We start from the raw sequence: 23,402 nt of genomic DNA, 5'->3' as shown, positions 1-23,402 counted from the left end.
ATAGCTGTCTTTTTTTTATTTATTAGCCCATAATGAAGAAACTTGAAACTAGAAAATAACAAAACTTGTTTTATTAAAAAAGGGCGAAACTGGAGCACAGCTCCTATTGGTTACTGATTACATCAGAATCCTTTGTCATATCTGTAAGGCAATTACAAATCCAGCTTAAGTTACTAATAGAAGCACTGAAATGAAAGATGCTAATATGAATTCTTTCACAGTGCATCATTTGCTAATTGAAACTGACCGAACAAGCAAAAAAAGACTTGATAAATGAGTCAAAGAATGATGACCAAGTGAGTTGTTTTTGTTCACTCTTCTCCTGAACTGCTGAAATGTATGAAGTTCATCATTTTTTCTTTCTTTGGCACCAGAAGACAATGGGTCAGTAGTGCTAAATAACATTCCATCACTCTCCTCAAAACATACAACAGCAAGTAAACATGATCACGTTTATCACAAGAAACTAAATGAATCTCCCACAAACTTACTAAACACTTGGATCTGCCCCCAGTTCACAACCCACAGTTACAACAAACAAGACATTTAAAATGTGCTTCCTCTGAATAAGCAAACAGTGATGATGCTCTGATTCAGATGCTGGCCAGCAGCAGCTGTGTAGTCTTCAGGCCAGACCAATTGTGACAGGATATGACAACTGATCCTAAATAAATGAGTCACATTTAGTTCCTAGTATTCAGTGCACAGAGCCAAGCTGCACCTTCACCGCCAAACCGTTTCAAGCAAATAGCCTATGGCAGGCCGGGAACTTCTCTCTGAAATGAGCAACCCGTCACTAGTGGGAGTGAGTCATTTCGGATATAGGGGGAACAAAAAGGTTAGATGGCCACAGGGTCGCTTCTGGTGAAGGTGCAGTCCCACGTGATGCCGTCCCCACTGGGAAGATGGCTGGAGGGTAGGAGGACCCGTGTGAGCCAGTGACTGAGGAACAAAAGTAAGATTGAAGTGAAAAATAACAGAAGGTGTTTCATAATGAAACAGAAAATGTCAATAATGATAAAGGTAGGCTTTCAAATTTAGTAAGACTGAAAAGATGTGGCCTAACGAGCAGTATGTGAGGTTGTCACTAATTAAGCATTTTTTACAAGATTGCAAACAGTAGTGTTAACTTTATTTGCATTATTGTCTGGTAGGACTACATTTCGGCACTTTTTTAAACCATTCTGCAAATGGGATTTGTACATCAATATATTTCTAGCTGAGATTTCTTATTAATCCATAATGTCCCCCATTGTTTAGGGGAATTCAGCATTCAGGTTATGAAAATAAATCTCAATGTATTACTTATTTTAAATTGTATTGAAACAGAGACCCTCTTAGAAACTAGACTGCAATGGACCATTTCTTTCTGCCTTTTAAAGATGGTTCAGTTTATCTGTTTATTAATATAATAATAAAATATAAAGATGGGGTAAGGCTGTCTCACCTCCTTGTTTCCACTCCAAAAAATAACTTCCAGTTGTTCAGTCTCCCATGATGGTATGGGTTTCGGAACACCTAAAATGGAAGAAAGGAACAGTTCAAAAACAACAGCGGCCATTATTGTCTTTTTAAGAATATTTTTAAAGCAATCAAAGATAAAAGGTTTGATGAGGAATTAATTTTCACAGAACATCGGACTCATCCTTCATATTAGAGTACCTTCATTTCTGGCTACAGATTTGAAAAACAAAACTAGTTTCAACAATCGGGCTCTGCACTGAAGATCTGAGGTAAGACTTTCCAATCGTTCCGTCTCGATAACGCTGCCCTGACTTCTTTCTCGTGTGCTCCTCCTTGCACCAGTAAAAACGTACCTTCCCCTTTTCCTGAAGCCTTCTGGCCTCCTTGCGGTTAATGTGGCGTTCCACGCTGGTCTCACCTCTGCTGATGAGCTTGGCGTGCCACAGGGTGAGACCTCCAAGAGCGACTGCAACCGAGCTATATGATCACACACGGATAGGAGACACGATCTAAACCCGAGCTAGCTACGTGAGGTCATCAAGGTTTGGTGCAGAGTGTTGCTCACCTGGTCAGAACCCAGAGGAAGATGATGCACTTATAAGCAACACTTTCACGAGGGCTGTGATCTGGAGGAGGAGTCTGAAAGGAAGTCTGAAACGAGTAAAAATTGTTGTATTGCCAAACTAATGTCTAACAGAAGCATATTGTTTTCCTAGATGTATTTCCTCTTGATCCATAAACTTTATATATGATAAGATATAAGAAAAGTAAAACTGAGTGAAAAAGCTTCAAAAGTATAAAGAAAAGCATTCATGACCCTGGAGAACCTCTGATTAATAACATTTTGAATAGATCACAAAACATATTAGAACTAAGAGTCTTAAAACGTGTTGCACACAACTGCACATCATCTGGACCTTTTGCCTGACTCACACAAACAGCTGTTTACCTTTTAGCTGGTGTTCTTTTCAGATCCTTAATTAGATCTAGATATAAGAACAGAGGATCGTTTGCAGGTGTCCTGTTTCCATCTGAGCTCAAATTCTGCCTTCTTACTTCCATCTCACAGATGCTGTTGCTCAAAACATCTCATTAAAGCTCCTCTGTTAAATTGGGCCACACATCAGAGCAGAGGTCGCCACCTTTTACAATCCAGAGCCCTCAGTTTCACTCAGCAGTATCAGTTTTTTTTTTTTTAGATATTTAATGAAATACTTAAAACATACGGAGCCCGCGAGGGAACATGGGGAATTTTTTTGCGTTCGTTCGCAAAAGTTGTTAATCACCTTGAGAAAGCTGTGCATTTTGGAGCAGCAGCACAGATGACAAACTGCTCATAAAACAAACAGCACTGATATGGTTTATTTGTCATATGCAGGTTAACACGCAGTCAACAATACGATTAAATGCTAAGAATAAGAAGAATCGTTCAACTTACTATAAAACAAAAGTGGTGTGCAAAAAAAGTACACATCATGTAGCAGCAATAAGCAAATAAAGTGTCACAGATGTGGTTTCGTGCAGTATTATTGTCCAGAGTTCAGTAGTTTGACAGCTTGTGGATAATAACTGTCTTTAAGTCTGATTGAAAATCCTTTTATTTAAGGTCGATTTTAAAATAAAACTCAATAAATCTCAAAAACGGGCCTCCCACAAAGTATTGCGTGAGAATGCAAAAAGTATAGCGTCGGGACGCAAAAGAAAAAAATTCCCCTGTGTCCCCTCGCGGGCTCTAAAAACACTTGATGAATTTGGTTATTTTCTAAATTTTTACATTTAAAACATTTCTTCGTTCTTTATCGAGTTTGGCCAAAGTTAAGACACACGTTGTAGGACCTAAAATAACCAGAGGCGCTCTGGAACTGCAGGAGGCAGATCTCACCTAGGTGAACCTCAAGACTTTAGTGAATAAATCCAGTTACAGTGTGGCTAACCTTCACTCGCCTCACCTCTATAGCGTTGTAAGCCTCTAGAAACAGGTTCCTGCTGCTGATGCTGCAGTAGATGCAGCCCAGGGTCATGTAGAGGCAGAAGGAGAAGAAGTATCGATGATTCATGTGGCCCACACAGTTGTTCAGCCAGGCTGGGAATGCGTTCAGGTCAAACATGCACAGCAAGTGTAGAAAGTAAGAAATGCTTCACATGTTTCATTCATTCTCCACAGAGTTCTTATGTGCTGAAAGGATACGACAGTGATGATCCATCTTCAGAATACATCTGCAACACAACAAAAAAAGCTCTTCAAAAACAGGTTAATAAGAACACAAGCTGACTCCGTTTAGCAGCCATCTGCTGTAGTAGAAGAAGATGAGCTTACATGTTGCAGATGCTGCAGTGATGGGTCCTTGGTGGTTTGGGTGTAATGCATTTCTTACAGATGGAAACAGAGGGAACATCACATTTATCCTGAAACACGTGGACAAGGAACAGATTTAGCAGAAACAATTATTTAAAAGCACTATTTTTAATTGCACTGCCATAGAATTTAATAGGTAAACGAGTCTCAAACATTTACCTATTAATTAAACAATCTCATTATCAATCTAATATTAATTCGTTCCCTTTACCATTAATAATTATACATTCATCAGAGACCAGGCATTAGCCTATTTCTAAACGCTGTAACTAGTTTCTGTCAGAGATAAGGACACGTCCTGCAAGGCCTAAGAGAAATATCAACAGGACCCACTGCTTGAATCAAAGTAGAAACGTATTAATCAGACTAAAATATAAATTACAGGCCACAAACAGTTCTGCTGAGGTGATTCGGGACTGACAAACATAAGCAACAAACTGGATTGACAAAAGCTACCACAAAAAACAATACTGGTCAAAGGTGATTAAAAGGCTTTGGCGAAAATCTCAACGCAAAACACAGAAATCCTTTTCCTTTAGGATGACGGGGAATGGAGAGCAGAGAGGACTGGCAAACACACAAACCATGTTTTCTCCAAACGATTGTGTGGGAGCAATTGATCAGGAAGCCCCACAGACGGCATGTTCCTGTTGAAGTTGAGAAATCTGTCTCTAATCTTGTCAGTCAGAATAAAAATATTTCTTCCGGACGTCCATATGATGTCAAAAAGAGCCCCACATTACTAACTCACAGATTTCGGATATGTACTGCTTTAAAAAGATTATTTAATTCAGAATCACATCATTAAATAATGTATCAACCAATATTTTCTGTGATCAAACTAATCAAAGTTTCAGCTTGTCATAAAAATCAGAATTCCACATTCTGAATTTGTCAGCTAGGAGGAGAGAGTAGTCCTCGTGGTCTTAGTGTGCAGGAAAACCAAATGTTTTCTGTTGCTGAAACACACTTTACTGGAGGTGACACTGTTCATGACCTGTAAGGTCTAACATCTTAGGCTTCCTCTATACACACAGCTTACAAATTATTTCGTCCAAGCAGTCCTTCATGTTCATATGCCTTAAACAATTTCACATTTTGTCATGTTTTAATTAAACTCAAACACTGGGGTATATCCCTACCAGCTTTGCACATCTAAAGACTGAATTTGTTTTCCATTCTCCTTTGAAAAATGGCTTAAGCTCAGTCAGTTGGGATGGAAAGCGTCTGAACAGCAAATCTTGCCACAAATTCTCAACTGGGTTTTGGTCTGGACTTTGAGGGGAAAATTCTAACACACGACTTTGCTTTGATCCAAATACTGCATCTCCATTGAAGCGGGCTGTATGTTTAGGGTTGTTGTCCTGCTGGACGCTGAACCTCCGCCCCAGTCTGAAGGCTTCTTCTTCAAGTATTATCCTGTATTTAACTCAATCCATCTTCCAATCAGCTCTGACGGCTTTCCTGTCCCTGTGGAACAAAATTATCCCCGCAGCATGATGATGCTGCCGCCACCACCGTGTCTCACTGTGGAATTGCTGTGTTCAATGTAATGTGCAGTGTTAGTTTTCTTGCACACATAATATTTTCCTTATTGATAGGTGATTTGTGAAGGTAACTGACTGCCCTGGATTTTTATTTAAACATATCAAATTAAAGAGGGCTTGCATCCAAATATCCGCACAGACTTTTCAGATGTTACCATTTCCTTCAAGTTGAGCATAATTGTGTTGTTCTTTCAAATGAAAACCTAATAAGATACATTAACGTTTGTGGTTGTATCATAATAAAACATTAAAAGGTATAAATACCTTTGCAAGACACTGTACATTATGCCTTTCTTAGTACCTTGGGTGGGTATCCAGGGGTGGTGGTGGTTGCTTTGTAGTAATGGAAGACCACCAGAATGAGAAGCCAGTGGCCGCAGCAGAGATGCCAGGCGGTCCAGTGCATGGGGTAAGTGGTGAAGATTGTTGGTAGGACAAACAGGTAGACGATGATCACAACGGAGGACGTTAGCAGGACAACTAAGCACACAAACACCTGGCAAAGCAGGAGAAAAGAGAAGTTAAAGAGACACGAAAGAAGAGTTATGGATGAAGGAATCAATTGGAACAGAGAGTTTACCACTCCAAAGCAGTGGGTAACATTGTCCACAATCCAGTACACCGGTTCAAATGCACAGTCCAGCAGCGTGTCAGAGTTGGTGAGGCTGTTGTAATACAGGGAGCGAAGCAGCAGCTTAATGTACATCCAAAGCTTCGACAACCTGTGGCCAATCAGCCCTTTGCTGCCTCCAACCCAGCCACCTTTCTGCAGGCGGCACGGTCGGCACCAGCGCAGCGCCAGTTTCATTGCCCGGGAGAGCAGCCACCTCCAGCTACTGCCCAGACGCATGCCACCGCTGCCCACTCGCCTCCGGAACACTCTGCCTTCCAAGCACACACAGACACACAGGCACACAGACCAGCAGTGAGAAACACAGGCTGCGTAAAACAACAACTCGTCGTACTGAAGCCGGACAGTCACAGAGTTATCCATCTTCTTCCTCAGCTTGAGTCTAAAGAGCTCAGAGTAGATGTAGAAACAGGAGGACTAGTGGACGGTGAAGCAGCAGGAACACAAAGGAACGTTTTACCTTTCCTAAAGAGCACTTGAGTCTAAGAAGCACAGTGAGGGCATTTCCTCTACGACACCTGTCACTTAAAGCTAATAGAGACAGGGGCTATCAAGTGCTGAGGTACGCCAGTCAGCCCCCACAAACGAACTTCTCCTTTTAATAATTCAGAGCCGACCCAGATCTGCACGATTAAACATTCCTACAAATTAGGAGGGGAGAAGCAGAGTGGTAACCCTGTAAGGAGGAGGAAAATGCAACATGATGAAAGTGTCCGGAGGAGCATAAAGTGGCTATGTGATCCTGAGACGTTTCATCAAGGGGAGTACTGATAAGACTTACACAATTAAACTGGCACCGACACAGTGGCTCACAACAATCCATGGCCTTTTTGTCATGTCACAAACACATACTTCTGTGTATTTTTGGGGAGATTTTACATGACAGATTAACACAGAGTAGTGCAGAACCACCATACATGGTTTTCTAAACATTTTACAAAGGGATCACTGAAAGGTCTTGTGTGTATTTGTACTGAACTACATCAGACAATCCTTTGTAGAAACACCTTTCACTGGGATTACAACCTTAAGTCACTACCAGCTCTACACATCTAGAGACTGAAGCTCAGGCTCAGTTAGATTGAACCGAGAACATCTGGGAACAGAACATTTTTAATTTTTCCACTGATTCTCAATTGAACTCAGGTATAAGCTTTGATTGGGCCATTTATACACACAGTTAAGCTTTAATCTAAACCATTGCCCTATAGCTTTGGCTGTATGTTTAGGGTCGCCGCCCTGCTGGAAGGTGAATTTCCACCCCCGTCTCAAGTCTTTCGTAGACTTTAACACGGTTTTCTTCCAGGGTTGGACTTTATTTAGCTCCATCCATCTTCTCATCAACTCTATTGGCTTCCCTGTTTATTCTAATAAAAAACATACCACACAGCATGATGCTGTCACCACCAGAGTGGAGATGTTGTGTTCAGGATGACGTGCAGTCTTACCTTTCCATTACACACCATGTTTTGAACGTAGGGGAAAGCTTTTTGGAGGGGGGGGGGGGGGGGGGGGGGGAATAAACAACGGCACTCTTTAAAAAGGTCTTGTCTGCCAGAACACGAGGTCACAGTGGATTTTTCTTGCTAGTTCTTTTTAGGGACTATTGTATCTTGAGCTCGATGTTGGCAGCATTCGCCACCGGTGAAGCCATTTGGACTGCATGATATAACAGCTCTAAACATAAAGAAGTGAGAGAAATAAACGGGGGCATAAGGAGAGAGAGGTCTGCACAGATGGGATATCAGTAGGATGGAAAACAAAGGTGTTAACAGTCATATTATTTAGGAAGAAGGGACATACAAGGTCACATTGCAACAGAATCTTATATATATATATATTCACTCATACTGTTGTTTATATGATTTTCTGCAACATTCATTTAGCAAATGTGTTGTTGTTTTTTACGCTCAGACATCTGTTCCTGAATATTTGATTTTTTTTTCTCAAATCTGACACTTAAGTAGCCTCTTACTCATAATGGTTGGTTAATGATCTCAGTCTAAATAGATAGAGATATTTTGCCACCTAAATGCAAATGAAATCAAGGACATCTAGTGGTTGAAATATTATAGATTTATCTTTGCTCTAATTGTGTAGGCCTAGGTCAGTGCTTCTGAAATGTTTCAATCCACTTGGTATAACTGCAAAGTACTTTTACATACACTGTTGACATACAACCCTTGGCAGAAACTGTGTAATTACTGCTCTAAGCAGATGTTCAGCAGGAATAGACCAGTCAGAGATAACCCTTGAGTAAGGACCCCCTCAAAAAAATATGTTTCACTATATTTATGTGAAATTTTTAAACAAAAATATATAAAATCTAATCTAAAGCTTTTATTTAAAAGAGAAGAAGAACCATTTTTCACACTGCTGCTAAACTAATTGGATGTATTAATTGCTATTGGTAGAATTCTGTACCATTTATTTATAGTAAAAATTTGGAACAAACAAACATAGAGTAGCAGCCATATATTATCCCTTTTTGTCCTTCAGCTTTTTATAACGTAACAAACGTCTAACAACTATTTGCTGTTGTTTTAATAGCGAACAGTGTTAGCAAAAAAAGAGTATTAGGTGGCCCTCCCTTAATTTCCAAACCACAACTGTCTGTTTTTCATGACTGAAAATATTTCCAAACTGCAAAGTTTTCCCTACTTGTGAACGACTAATGGCTAAATGTAGGTGCCTTCTATCATCCAGCAGATCAGCAATGGGTGGGGGAGGGTTAACGTAGTTGTTTCAGAGGTAATTCAACCGTATCAAAACCAAAATGTTTTGAAATAAAACAGCTTTGAGTCATTTGTGTGATTATTTCTTAATGAACAGCCATCCAACTGACAGAACACCCAAGCAAAAGCAGTTATTCCATATTTTTTGTAAACATGTATATATATTTTTCTATCATTTATCGCCACGCTCATCTTGCATTTCTATCAATAATCAAATGTATATACTATCCCAATAATCACAACATTAGACAGCTGGTTGGGTTAACACGCTTTGTACTAGCATGAAGAGAATAACATGTTCACAGAGCTAATGTTAAGGTCTCTGCTTCTTTCAAACAATGGTATCTATGGGCAGTCTAACGCTGTATGAAGCCAGAAGACCCACTTTAAAGTCATTTAACCTCCTGGCTTGTAAATGTGTAACACTGTTAACCACAGGCATTCCTTCAATTAGTTACAGTAATGTTACATTTGCAAGTTAGCTAGCCATTAGCTGCATGAAACCCCACATTTGTTAATTGTTCAGTTCTGATAAAAATAAAAAATAAAAACATAATACACTTTCTGTAAATACATGAACAATGGCGGACCTTACCTGTTAGGAAGAACTGCAGCGTACTGTGGTCAAGACATGGTTTCATTTAACAGTTACGACGGGATTTTCACTAACTGCAGAAAGACAGTAGAAAGCGGCGAGACGGACAAAGCTCGTCCATTTAACAGATGATTCACTACCTCAGCACGTTCCTTGTGTGAAGGAGGAAACAAAAATGAGAAAAGCTTAAGATAAATTTGCACTAAACACCAAGAACTGCCGCGTGTGCGTAAAATTAGTTAAAGTGAGACTTCTGTCTTTATTGCTATCTGCTCTGTAAAGGAGACTCAGAAGGACACAATGTACCATGGGAAATGGAGTCAAATTTGCAAGATTGGTATTTTACAATATCTCTTAGCTCTTGTAAGCATCGTCCTGAATAACCATTTGAGCCATTATTCTACTGTAACTTTCACTCCGCTGAATTAACAATTACAAGTATGGTATTGGAGCTGATTATACAGATACGAAAGCAAATCGTCACCAAATTTCAGCCTGAACCAGGAAGTGCAGTGTCATGTGATGTAAAAAATGGCTTCGGTGCAGTGGTAAGATGCTTTTTCTTCTGATGAAACCTGTAGTTATAGACACTGAGCTGTTGCTTGCGTATTTGTAACGTGCGACGTTTAATACACATCTAGCGTCAAACTATTAGCGGTGTATTTTTAACCCTGTTCTACAGTTTTTTTTTTAATTATTATTGGCTAAATCACGCTAAAGACATAACACGACAATCCGTAATTCATCGAGGCATCAGGCTTCTACATAGTTTTTTACGTTTCTTTCCGTTTGTGGTTTTAGAGTAAGCTGGCTATTATACATAATCTAATAACCACTGAGTGCATTAACTGTAGTAGTTTTCATTGATGAATGAAGTTGCTCCATCTGTCTTTCTGTTGTGCAAACAGGCGTTCTCGTGGGCGTAACTATGAGGCAGAGCTGCAGAGGTGTCATCATGAGGCGGTCCCTGTCGAGTTCGGAGACTACCATCCTCTTAAACCTATCATGGTATCACTTGCCTCCTACTGTTTAGCCTGTGCGCAGATGAGCTGTACAGTCTAAACCTGTTGGTCTAATCCACGCAGTCCTTTCGTGACATAAGTCATGACCCTTTCTATTTCATCCAGGTCACAGATACCAAGACCCGTCGTGGAACACGTAAAGGCAGCACCTCATCGTCATCCTCCTCCTCCTCTTCAGCACCCGCGGACCCTCTCAGCTCCATGCTGGATGGGACAGACCCCCTGTCCATGTTTGCTGCTGCCTCCTCCGGCGAGACGTCGGCCATGTCCCACAGCAGCTCCACTGGGGTTAGTTCACAAGCTGACCCAGCAGAAGAGGCAGGAGAGGGACATTTTTCATATTCTTATAAGCTCCAAATGACTGGACATATTATGCTTCCAGGATCTTGGGAGGAAGAAAAGAAATAAAGAGGAAGAGGTGCTTGGAGCAGACTTTGAGCCCTGGTCAACAAAACGAGGAGAAATCCTGGCCAGGTTCACCACCACTGAAAAACTCTCAATTGTGAGTCCAAAATATTCAGAACATTAGAAGATTCATAAGTAAAAGCTTCTTGGATGTACTCACACTCTGCTACGGTAACGTTTTAAAGCTAAAACCAAAATGTTTGTCTTTCTCTTTGCAGAATCTCTTTATGGGCTCTGACAAAGGTTAGACTGGCGTCTCTCTCTCTCATCAGCATGTTAACTCTAAACTACAAAGAACGACATTAGATATTTCAAAATACTGATATTAAACTAAACGGGTCCTGCTGACTGACACACACAGTTTTGGAACATTTTGACCACAACAAGCCAAAGGTTGGGGTAGAAAGGAGGCAAAATTTCAAGCAAAGAACTGCTCCAACTGATAAGCATGGGAGAGGATGGATCATGATGTGGGCTTGTGTTGCAGTAATATAGGAAACATGTTGGGCCTTTTCTAATTTTGCAGAAATGCAATATTTGGTTATAGTGGGTAACATCCTGCATTGCATCCATCTGTTGAGCAAACGAAAACACTTTGGGATTTATTCATTTTTACTCATGCTATTCTTTATATAAAGCTGCAAACAATTTTAGATTTCAGTTGAAAGTTGATAAGTGTCTCTTGTCTACAATGAAAAGCTCCCAATCCAGGATCATCGGCTGTTTCAGAGAAAGTTCGCACTCGGTTGGAGGAGCTGGATGACTTGGAGGAGGTTGGTTTGCACGCAACCTCGTAGTAGGCTTTAGTACTCTGGTACTGATAGTACTTTAGTAGTAGTGTGCTTCACCTGCTCATTTTGCTGCTCACAAATGCTTTATCTTTGTCTGTCATTTTGACTAAATATGAGGAACAGAGCTGTGTTAGAGCTGGAATTTGATCATTTAATGTTTGTGCGGCTATCAGGGTTCCCAGAGGCAGCTGCTGAACCTCTCTCAACAGGATTATGCTAATCGAATCGAGGAGCTCAACCAGTCCCTGAAGGAGGCCTGGTCCACTGACCAGAAGGTCAAAGCCCTGAAAATTGTCATCCAGGTAAATGCAAGTGCCGGAAACTCAGACTGATCCTATTCTGGATTAGATACACTGATTTGTGCTCTGTGTTCCAGTGCTCCAAGCTTCTGTCTGACACGTCTGTGATCCAGTTCTACCCCAGCAAGTTTGTCCTCATCACTGATATCCTCGACACTTTTGGTGCGTAAAATTCCTCCCGGCTTCCTTCTTATCAGTTGTTGTTGTCAAGGTTCCAGATAATTTTCTTGTTTGTTCGTAGGTCGCCTTGTGTATGAAAGAATCTGGACAATGTGTTCAGACCCCAAACCTTTGCCAGGTAAGCACACCTCAGCATGAATCAGGACACACATATGTGTGTCCTGCCAGCTTCTGAGGTAAGATTCCCCTTAAACATTTTCAAATTTTTGTCACGTTAATGCCACAGACCTCCATTTATTTTATTGGGATTTTAAATGCTAGACCAACATAAATCACAATCCAAAAGGTGTAGTGTTCATTTGATATCAGACCCCTTTACTTTGATGCCTCCAAATGAAATCCAGTGCATCCAAGTGCCTCCGAAGGTCACCTGCCTACTGTGTGTATTTTAATCTCAGGATAAGCTCAGCTGTTCTGTGGAACCATCAGAGGTTTTGTTTAATAACATTAGAGAACAAACAACATCATAAGGACCAAAGAAGGTAGCAGTCAGCTCAGGGAGAAAGTTTGGGAAAAATTCAAAGAATGGTTGGGGTTTAAAGCAACATTTTTGCCACAAACCATGTTGGGAACAAAGCAAACATGTGAATAAAGGTGCTCTCTTCAGAGGAGACAAAAACCTGTTTGTCCTGCATGGAAAACACTATGCGTGGCAGATAAACCACCCTAAACACACCATCCCCATGGTAACACATGGTGGCGGCAGCATCATGCTGTGGTGATGGTTTAATTCAGCCGGGGCATGGAATCTGGTCATAGTTGATGGGACGAAGAATGGAGCTTCAGGCAAGACAATAACCCTGAACATACAGCCAGAGCAGTGTGGGAATGGTTTAGATTAGGACTGCACAATATATGGAAAAAGACATTGTTATCACATTATCACTGAATGCAATAGTAGTATTGCAAGAACTGCTTGGACTTCAGTAAAGAGTAGTAAAATGTAAATGTTCCATGGATTCAGGCTCTATGCCAGTGGTCTTTTTGGTTATTCATATTGTTTGACAAAGCAGAAAAATGTTTTAGGAGGGCACTGACATGTTCTGTTGTTGTCATTAGGAAACCCTCTACAGTAGATGTAGCAGCTGTGCCCATCATTCTTACCTGCTGCTAACCTCTGAACAGCCGCTCCATCTCTCCTTGGCAGCTGAGCTCCAAGCACACCCCATTACCAACAGGAACATTCACCATTATTGCCACATGTTTTCCTTATATCATACAGTCCTGGTTTAGATCAAAGCATTGTCAGGTGTTAAAATGGCCCAGTCAAAGTATAGATATCAATCCAATTGACAGTCTGACAGTTTGTTCATAGACGCTCTGTATCCAGTCTCTCCACTATTTTGCAAACAAAAATGGGCAAAAAGTGCAACCCGATGGAAACGTACCCCAAAAGACTTGCAGCTGTAATTTTAACGAAAGCGGTTATGACTCAGGTTGGCTGAATACAAATGTACGCCACACTTTTCAGATTCTTATTTGTAAAACGTTTTGGAAACCATGCGTCATTTCCCTTCAAATTCACAATTCTGAAGCACTCTGTGTTGGTATGTCATTTAAACTCCCTATAAAATGCAATCAAGTTGCAGTCTGAACACGCTAAAGGTATGAAGGGGTATAAATACTTTAGGTGGGCACTTGAAGCTTTTCTCATGTACCTCCTGCCTCAGACTCCTTCACAGCTGAAGATGTGAACGATACGGCTAAGGAGACGTGCCTTAACTGGTTCTTCAAGATCGCCTCCATCAGAGAGCTGCTGCCCAGGCTGTATCCATCACCACTTTCTGCTTCCAGGAGCTCTTTTCATACAGTCTGCTTTGATTTCAGATAAAAACCAAACTTCTAGGTCAGAATTTCTGTTTGGGGATATCAGAAAACATGTCCATAGAGTGTGCGGAAGGATCTACATATGGCTTACATAAGAGTTTCTATCACCTGGTTTCTGCTCTTGACAGTTTTATTTACTGATTCACTTGGAAGCAGATGATCCTTGTTTGGGAACCACAGAAAAAGACTCGAACAGTTGTATTAAACTTTTGATCAGTGTGACTCTTTAACCTCTGAGCTTAGATATGTTGAAACTGCTATTCTGAAGTGCAACAATTTCCTCAGCAAATTGTAAGTCTCTTCCAAGATTGCTTCTTTATGAAAACTTATAAAACTTCTGTAATTTGACCTGTTGCTGTTCGTTCACCCTTTCTAGAGGAGTTCAGGAGACCCTTCCTCGGTTGACCGCCATGATCCGTGGAATCGGAGACCCTCTTGTTGCCTCGTATGCCAGAGCTTACCTCTGCAGGGTGAGTCGCCTTTCCACTTCATTTCTTTCCACCCTCTATTCTTCTGCTCAGACCCAATGCCTTTCTAAAATCTAGGTGGGCATGGAGGTGGCCCCACACCTGAAGGAGAGTCTAAACGCAAACTTCTTCGACCTGCTCACCACCTTCCGGCAGATCAGTGGAGACAGCGTCCAGAAGCAGCTGCACATACAGAGGGTGGAAGTACCGGTGTACCTTACGCTCTACTCACCCGCCATTAACTGGATCTTGCAGTGTATCGCATACAGAGCTCCAGAGGTAATTACTTGTTTGTACTCAAACATAACAGCAGCAGATATCGGATAAATAAAAGCCTTTGGCACAAAAAAAAAAAAAAACATTCTTCCCATCTTTTTTACACATCAGCAACTTCTAACAGAGATGATGGAGAGATGCAAGATGATGGCAAATAAGTAAGTACATCCAGCACCAAATGATAAAAAAATGGGTTGCTCTATACCGTCTGTTGTCAGGTTGAGCCATCTGGAGACGTTAGAGAAGCAAGGTGAATACAGTTTGGACATGTTTAGGGGATGGAAGGTGTGTATATTAGACAGATATTGAGCATGGAGCTGCTGGGAAGATAGAGTATGGGAAAACCACAGAGAAGTATCACGGATGAAGTGAGGAAGTATATGCAGAGGGTTGACCTCCTCTGGCGACCCCAAATGGGAGAGAAAAACAAAAACGTTAATATTAAGTTAACTATACAAGTTTCCTGCATGTTTATATATATATATATATATATATGTATATGTATATATATATATGTATATATATATATATATACACATATATATATGTATATATATATATATATATATATATATACATATATATATGTATATATATATATACATATATATGTGTATATATATATATATATACACATATATATACATATATATGTGTGTATATATATATATATATATATATATATATATATATATATATATATATATATATGTAGGAAATCCATAGTAAATTCAAGCTTGTGCACTGACTCTAGATTTTGAAATTCATCAACATTGTTTGTTGTATCATCATTTCAGCCTAAAAAAAACATTTAAATATTTCATTAAAAATTATTTCACGAGTTTCACAGTTTTTTTCCCCCACAGTGCCTTGCTTCTCAACTCAATAATGAGAGCGTTCAGACCAGAGTTTGTTGCAACCAGAGCCACCGATTTCATCAGTATGATCAAGGACTGCGACGAGTCTGGATTTCCAAAGGTCAGAGAGCAGAAATCGTTGAAATATCCTCATCTGTCCTTTTAATGCACATTTAATAAACTTATAAATTAGTTCAAAGTGGGTTAAATTTTTCCTCCTGTCCAAGTTGTGGTCTTTGAACAAACCGTTTTAGTTTGTTTTCCTGTGCAGCATCTGTTGTACAGATCTCTGGGTCGCAGTCTGGCCTGTGCGGATCCTCCAGAGTCTGAGAGGCTGACGATCCTGAACGACGCTTGGAAGGTCATCACCAAAGTCCGAAATCCTCAGGTTCTGTAACTCCTAAGCAAAGAAAGCCCCCAAAACCACTTATGCCAGGTACTTGTTTCAGATCATAACTCACTCATTTTAGTTTTTGTTTCGTAGGATTACATGAACTGTGCTGAGATCTGGGTGGAGTTCACCTGCCGACACTTTACTGTAAGTGAAACTAGGATGGAAATCGATGGCGTCCACTTTTCTAAGTGTTTAAAACCTTTTTACTCTCTTCCTCGCAGAAACGTGAGGTCAACACGGTCCTGGCTGACATCATTAAACACATGACTCCTGACCGAGCGTTCGAGGATGCCTACCCTGAGGTAGGCTGGCTTCAACCGGATGTTTCTTTCCTTTCTATCTTCTTTGTAATCACCATGGTGTGTTCCCGCTCTCCATGCAGCTGCAGTCAGTGATCAGGAAGATCCTCACCTACTTCCACGATTTTTCCACCCTCTTCTCCATGGTTAGTGGTCGGAAACACTAGACAAAACCGTTGGCTCTTACCTTCTCCATTTTTGACTGTTGTTCCCTCCTCCGTCCCCCAGGAGCGCTTCCTGCCGTTCCTCGACATGTTCCAGAAGGACAGCGTGAGGGTGGAGGTCTGCAAATCCATCATGGAGGTCTTCATCAAGTAAGACCAACACATAAATTAACTGGGATAAAGGAATTTATTTAGTTCAGTCAACAAAGTCATTGGATTTGTCTTTATTTTTTCTTGCAGACATCAGCTGGAGCTCACCAGGGACCCGGTCATCCTCAACGCCATGCTGCACATCTGCAAAACCATGCATGACTCTGTTAAGTAGGTTAAACCGTACTTTCCTCTCTAAAGTTTAACTTGTGTGGTTTTTATTTTTACTGTTGAGCCTTTTTTTTTTGTTGTACCTATATTAACAGAAAAATGTGCCCATTTCTCTAATGGCAGATACACTTATTGCCAAAAGTATTTGGTTGCCCAACCAAATAATTGAATTCAGGTGTTCCAACCACTGCCATGGCCACTGATGTTTGAAATCCAGCTCCTAGGCATGCAGACGGCTTCTGCTAACATTGCTCCCAGGAGCTCAGTGAATTCCAGCAACATAGTAAAAGTCCAGCCATTAAATTTTCTTGCTACTAAATATTTCACAGTCAACTGTTAGTGGTATTATGGCAAAATTGGAAGCAACTGGGAATGGCAGCAACTCACCCGTTAATAATTAGTCCATGTATGGTCATTAAGTGGGATCAGAGGATGCTGAGGTACATAGTGCACAATATCACCAACAATATCACTAAGGTGCATTCTGGTTGGCTGCATTGGGTCAATATGGTTCCCGTTACTTTATGGTAACTGTTTGCTCCTTCCTGTTCCAGCATCCTTCAAGCACCAGTGAACACAGTAGGGTCCTTAAAGATGTGGATGAGCGGGTTTAGTATAGAGAAACTTGTAGTTGGCAGCACTAGTGGCCTAGATTTTGTTGTTTTTTTGAAAGTAGGCAGACAGGAAGTGAGGTGAAGAAAAAGGGAAGACATGTAGCACAGGTCGCCGGGGTAGGAACTCGAATCAGGGACGGCTGCTTCGAGGACCAAGGCCTCTGTATATGGGTCGCACACTGCCGCTATGCCTCACGCCGTGCCCCCGGTGTAGAAGAATTTGACTGGCCTGCACAGATTCCTGGTCTGAACCCAACATTGTGGATGAATTTGAGCAGAAATTTAGAGCCAGGCCTAGTGGTCCAACACCAGTGTCTAACCTCACAAATGCACTTGTGAAAGAATTGTCAGTAATTTAAACAAATGCACTCCTAAACCTTGTTATAGCTGCAAATGGTGCCATTCTGGTGAACGTGAGAAACATCCCATTAAGAACACTCAAGTCCATATGTGTGTAAAGGCAGACGAACAATACTTTTGGCAATACAGTGTATTTTATCCCAGTCATCACTCAGTAACGTATTCTCTTTTCTTTTGTTTTTGGTTTTTTTTGTCATGCAGCTCTCTCACTCTTGAAGATGAGAAAAGATTTTTGGCTCTGCTGATCATCGGCTTTGTCCGCATGGTGAGACTTCTCGGCTTTACTTCAGGTTCACTGAATAAAAGTTGTTTTGTAAAGACTACTCAGAATAAGATTTTTCTCAGTGTGTTTAGCAAATTTAATAAGAATAAAAGCATTTCTGTCATTTTTATGGAGTGTGTATGGACCATAGTTTTTGTTACTGGGGCAGCAGGATGTTGACAGTGGTGCTCAGGATATTGTTTTGGCCTCATCTTCATGAAATCAGCACCTCTGATCATAGGAATCTATTTTTATTAAGACACGTCTGTGAACACCAGCAATGCTTTAGTTTAATCAATGGTAACCTTCACATTTATTTTAGAACCCAGGATTGATCCCCAGCAGAATATCACTGGAAACAACAAACTGCCTTAGTTTGTAATCAAAGAGCCACATTATTCACAGGAATGCCAAGTGCACAGAAGTGGCTTTTAACATGATTTACATTTAATCATTAAGGAAAATGCCATGATAAGAAATAACGGTTTTACATAAAATTAGCCGTCTCTCGGAACCCCTTAGTATTCCTAACAGGGATTGTACAAAGTGTTGAGCACAGAGGCACCAACATTGGCACCCCCTATGGTTTTGTTTTAAAAAAATATTTCTTTCTGTTCTGGATAAATGAATACTGAATCAAATAAAAGTTATAATTTATCCAGATTTATTTTAAGGCTTTATACACTTCTTTACAAGGAGAGCTAGTAAATGTGGCCTCTCCTTCTACCCCACTATTCAGGTTTCCTTCGGTCGGGACTTCGAGCAGCAGCTAAGTTTCTGCGTGGAGGCCAGAGCCACATTCTGCAACCTGGAGCCAGTCCTGGTGCAGCTCATTCACGTCAGTAAAGAGTCTCCATCTTCACTCAGCACATACCAATGCCCGCTTTTTCACAGTCAGTATGTGACCTTGTTATTTCCAGACGGTGAACCAGCTGGCCATGGAGACCAGGAGGGTGATGAGAGGGAATCACTCCCGGAAAACCGCAGCTTTTGTCAGGGTGAGTCAGACTCTCGACTCTTGTCTCAGGGTGGTTTACTGTACGTTCTTTTAAGGAAGTTGGATAAAGATTTTTTGTTTTTGTTTATGGGTGTCTGTTTTTATCCCTGCTGTCCAGGCGTGCGCAGCCTACTGCTTCATCAGCATACCGTCTCTTAGCAGCATTTTCAGTCGCCTCAACCTCTACCTGCTGTCTGGTCAGGTCGCATTGGCCAACCAGTGTCTCTCTCAGGGTGAGCAGATCTTCCATTTTGGATTTTAACGCTGGAATGTGAACTCTTTCTGTACTTCAGCTGCATCCTTGTTTTCCATCCAACCTTATTTCAACTTTTCCAAATCTTCTGTCTTCCTTTACAATGCTTTGCTAAAGTATTCATACTATTTTACCGTTTGCACTTGTTGTCATGTTATAATCACAAACCTAAATATATTTTACTTGGATTTTATGTAATAAACCAACACAAAGTAGTGCATTATTGTGAAGTGGAGAGAAGTACTTGTATGATCCTTTGCTGCCAAGCAAGAACGTAACTCTTCCTCCTTTACTTAAGTCTTGCCGGGAGGGATACAAACGAAAGTTTCTAAAGTAGAGATTCAAGATGAGAAATATTTTTAAGCTGAAAAATTAAGCCTGATATTATTTGTAACCCCCTGTAACGTTTCTGTATAAAGAGCTATCAGCTCCAATATGTCAGGAGTAGCAGGGCATCATAAGAAGTGTTTGTGAGCTAAAAATCACCAATAGGGATACCAATAATAGCAGGGTCAGTCTGATAGTCTGTTTCCAAGTAATATATGGGAAAGCTGTGGGCCGTCCGAGAATGGAGGAGAAAAATGTAAAAAGATAAAAAAATATAAAAGATAAACAAAAGATAAAGATACAAAATATATATATATATATATATATATATATATATATATATATATATATATATATATATATATAGATAGTTATAGATATATATATATCTATAACTAAGATATAGTTATAGATATATATATATATATAGATATAGATATATCTATATATATATATCTATATATATAGATATATAGATATATATATATAGATATATATATCTATATATATCTATATATCTATATATATCTATATATAGATATATATGTTAATATAAAATAACAAATACGTAATAATCATATAGGTGACTTGACAACACCAGTAGTGTCCAAAAGTGCAACGTGCAGCTAAACAGAAACAAAATAATTGCATATAATCATATTTTCAAAATAAACACAGTATTTATTGATGGTCCTATGGAACCAGCAGTGGGAACAGTAGTATCTGAACCAAATTAACAGTTTTTTGACATTTACAAACATAATTTATTAGAGTTTATTGGAATTATCACAAGGTGATTAATTAGCATTCCTATCATTTTTTTCCCACAATAATAGTATTGATACAATTTTTGCCCATCCATCATTTAGGGTGATTCTCCTGCTGGAAGGGTAACCTTTCCCCAGCTTCACGTTTCACAGGTTTTTCTTCCAGGACTGCCCAGTATCTAACTTGCCTATCTTTATATCAACTCTGACCAGCTTCCCTTCACATGCTTAATGAATGCATCCCCACAGCATGATGCTACAACCACCATGTTTCATTGTTTGAACTGTGTGTTCAGGGTGAAAGGCAGCATTAGTTTTGCCCTACACCTTGCATTAACCCAGTTTGATTTTGGTCTCCTCTGACCAGAACACCTCCCCTTGCTGTGTCCTCTACATTGTGACATGTGGGATCAGCAATGTTAGTTTTCAACCCCTTTTCTTTGATACCCCTAAAAAAAATGAGTGCAACCTTCGAACCTGTTTTTTGTTGTGACCTGAGCTAACCATCATCAGTTTTATTTGCCTTGTTGGACCTCACGTTCTATATCAAAGTATATAAATTATTTCTTCTTATCAAAATTTCATTCTAAGTTTAAGGAGTACGAACAGTTTTGCAGTTGTTGTGTTTTCCATTTTTGAACCGATTTCCATCCCTGTGTTCCAGCGGATGCGTTCCTAAAGGCAGCAGTCAGTATCCTTCCAGAGGTTCCTCGCTCCATCAGTGTGGAGGGGAAGCTTCGATCCTCTGAGAGCTTCCTGCTGGACTTTATCAACAACTTCTTGGCTACGCTGCTAGTTGTCCCGGTAACACCTTCATTTTATTTATTAACAGAACAAAATTTGGCATCCTCCAAAATCAGGGCATTGACAGCTCATTGAACTGTAGTGGTGAATCAGACGCAAGTCAGATGAATCCTTGCGTGTGCTTCCAGGACCATCCAGAGCACGGGGTGCTCTACTTAGTCCGCGGGCTGCTCAACATGGTCCAGGACTACACCTGGGAGGAAAACAGTGATGCCAAAGTGCGGGTTTACATCAGTGCCCTGCCACTGCTCGCGGCTATGTGTCAGGAAACCTATCTCTATTCCATTCCCAAAGGTAAAAACACACAGACAGAGAATGTCCTGCATTTTAGATAATATCCTTATTGTAATATGCAGACTTCACTGAGGTTAATTTGCACACATAATCAGATCTGCTCATGTCACTTCTAATTCAAACCACCTGTATGGAAAAGCATTATCCAGCTAGAATCTAACTTGTGTTTCCCAGTGGACTCCAATGAGACATTATATGGAGGAGACCCAAAGTTCTTGTCAGAGATCAACAAGCTGTGCGAGACTTTAATTGGACAGATTTTGGACCATCTGAAGGTGCTCACTCGGGATGAAGTAAGATCACACATAGAAGTCACCCACTTCTAGTTTTGCCTTGTTATTTTTCACATACGTGGACAGTGCTAAGTGAAGGTTATTTTGATTGCACTGCCTTCTGGTAGGGGTTTGACAAATCCTCCCCTGTGGCTCTGCAACAGAGCGTGCGACGTCAAAGCGCTCTGGCCTTCTCCCTCTTCGGGGTCCTGTTAGCCCATGGTGATCTGAGGAACAACAAGCTGAGTCAGCTATCCATCAACCTGTGGAACCTGAGCCACAAGCATGGATACTGCGAGGCACGGGTTTCTGTGAGTTTGCATTTTACAAACTGAGCAGCTCTAAAGTTTCTGTACTTTGTTCAGATCATAGAATCATTAAAGTGAACTTAAACTTGCTTTTAAAGCAGCCATAGAGTAATCTTATTCTGACTTATCTTGTCCTTGTGTGTTTGCTCCAGGTTCGGACTCTAGAGTACATCAAACATCAGGCTCAGCAGCCTGACATGGCCCACCTGTCAGACACAATCCAGAGGCTTGTGCTACAGTCACGTACCTGAATGTTTGCGCCGTGAAATGGCTCCTGAAACGATTCAGTTGTTTTCATCAATGTAAATAAAAAGACTGAATCTCAAGAGATTGAGCTCTACTCACAGTGTTGTAACAAACCAAAACAGGTTGAAGCTGCAGTCTCACATTACAACCACAAACATCAAAGAATTATAAATAGATTTTAAGTGATAGATCGGCACAAATTAATGCATAGTTGTGAAGTCAAGCTAAAAGGATATATGGTGTTCTAAACCTGTAAAGTGTGTTGTCTTTGTATTCAGCTCCCTTTACTCTGGGACCCCCAAATAAAATCAAGTGCAAACAGTGGCCTTCAACAGTCACCTAATGAGCAAACAGCCCACCTACTGTATGTGTGGTTGAATCCCAGTATCAGTACAGCTGTTCTGTGAAGACCTCACAGGTTTGTTAGAGCGTACAGCATCATGAAGACCAGGAGAGACCCACAGCTCAGGTGGCAGAATATGTCAATAGAACGACACTATCACTGTCGCACGCCCAAACAAATAACACATTTCTAACCCCCTCCCCATCCCAACACGCCTACACAAATTGGCAGCAACAGTTGTTAAGAGATTACTACCATCAGCTGATACCAATGTTGTGCACATTCATTTTGCATCCCTAATCAAAACTCAGAGGCTGCTGGAAACATCGAGGTAACAGAAAATTGATTGATTGGTACAGATGTTGTGGTAATATTCAATAATAATTTTTTTTAAAGAATTTTTTCAGCACTAGAGGCCTTTATTTTTGATAGTAGGCAGACAGGAAGGAGGGGCAAAGAGAGGGGGAGACATTCGGCAAAGGTCGCCGGGTCCGGGATTCAAACCCGGGACGGCCACTTCGAGAACTATAGCCTCTATATGTGGTCGCGCGCTTAACCCCTACACCACCAGCGCCACACCCAATATTCCAATGATAATTTTGCAGTTGCAGGTTTTCTGGAATGAGCTGTTCAAATATTTTTATCATTTAACTTTTTATTGCCATTTTCCAAAACTGCTTACATACAGAACAAATATGAACAATTCACATTCAACGTTACACTAAACAAAAACAAAAAATCTTGCTTGGGAGTTATTCTTCTAATAATCTTCTTGACCAGTGCTGTTTGTCAAGTTCTTTTCCTATCCTTGGTCGCTGTTTTGCTTTTTAAATAATGTCCATTTCAACCACTTTTCTAACATTTGTGTTTGTTGTAGTCTTAGGCGATGTGTCAATTTTTCCATTGTATAGATTTCTTCTATTAT

At 40.5% G+C, this 23,402-nt stretch overlaps 2 protein-coding genes across 5 annotated transcripts; one reads left to right on the top strand and one right to left on the bottom strand.

Annotated features, from left to right (window-relative positions):
* Positions 1-56: 56 nt before the first annotated feature.
* On the bottom strand, positions 57-9,578 carry zdhhc16b (zinc finger DHHC-type palmitoyltransferase 16b). 3 transcript variants are annotated; one of them, XM_047377081.1, is made up of 10 exons: positions 9,329-9,578; positions 5,948-6,252; positions 5,669-5,863; positions 3,782-3,870; positions 3,653-3,681; positions 3,414-3,547; positions 2,030-2,103; positions 1,818-1,941; positions 1,448-1,518; positions 57-942 (listed from the first exon to the last, which is right to left on the bottom strand). In XM_047377081.1, the coding sequence occupies exons 1-10, from the start codon at positions 9,372-9,374 to the stop codon at positions 840-842; spliced, it is 1,170 nt and encodes a 389-aa protein (XP_047233037.1). In that variant the 5' UTR covers positions 9,375-9,578; the 3' UTR covers positions 57-839. The 3 variants fall into 3 exon arrangements, with proteins under 3 accessions (XP_047233037.1, XP_047233038.1, XP_047233036.1); XM_047377082.1 differs by having other exon boundaries at positions 2,030-2,115; positions 5,948-6,248; positions 9,329-9,575; XM_047377080.1 differs by having other exon boundaries at positions 2,030-2,115; positions 9,329-9,574.
* A 244-nt stretch (positions 9,579-9,822) lies between these two features.
* On the top strand, positions 9,823-22,214 carry vps35l (VPS35 endosomal protein sorting factor like). 2 transcript variants are annotated; one of them, XM_047377079.1, is made up of 30 exons: positions 9,823-9,876; positions 10,237-10,336; positions 10,456-10,638; positions 10,733-10,852; positions 10,974-10,998; positions 11,455-11,528; positions 11,720-11,848; positions 11,923-12,007; positions 12,087-12,143; positions 13,696-13,792; positions 14,096-14,143; positions 14,229-14,322; positions 14,398-14,598; positions 14,707-14,753; positions 15,462-15,573; positions 15,724-15,840; positions 15,937-15,990; positions 16,068-16,148; positions 16,229-16,291; positions 16,374-16,459; positions 16,550-16,630; positions 17,806-17,869; positions 18,606-18,704; positions 18,787-18,864; positions 18,982-19,096; positions 20,875-21,014; positions 21,143-21,308; positions 21,483-21,601; positions 21,745-21,891; positions 22,041-22,214. In XM_047377079.1, the coding sequence occupies exons 1-30, from the start codon at positions 9,860-9,862 to the stop codon at positions 22,137-22,139; spliced, it is 2,898 nt and encodes a 965-aa protein (XP_047233035.1). In that variant the 5' UTR covers positions 9,823-9,859; the 3' UTR covers positions 22,140-22,214. The 2 variants fall into 2 exon arrangements, with proteins under 2 accessions (XP_047233035.1, XP_047233033.1); XM_047377077.1 differs by having other exon boundaries at positions 21,709-21,891.
* The last annotated feature ends 1,188 nt before the right edge of the window (positions 22,215-23,402 follow it).

Source organism: Girardinichthys multiradiatus, chromosome 10, assembly GCF_021462225.1.
Source record: "Girardinichthys multiradiatus isolate DD_20200921_A chromosome 10, DD_fGirMul_XY1, whole genome shotgun sequence".
Taxonomy (NCBI): Eukaryota; Metazoa; Chordata; class Actinopteri; order Cyprinodontiformes; family Goodeidae; genus Girardinichthys; species Girardinichthys multiradiatus.
This window is presented reverse-complemented; position numbering and strand designations above follow the sequence as displayed.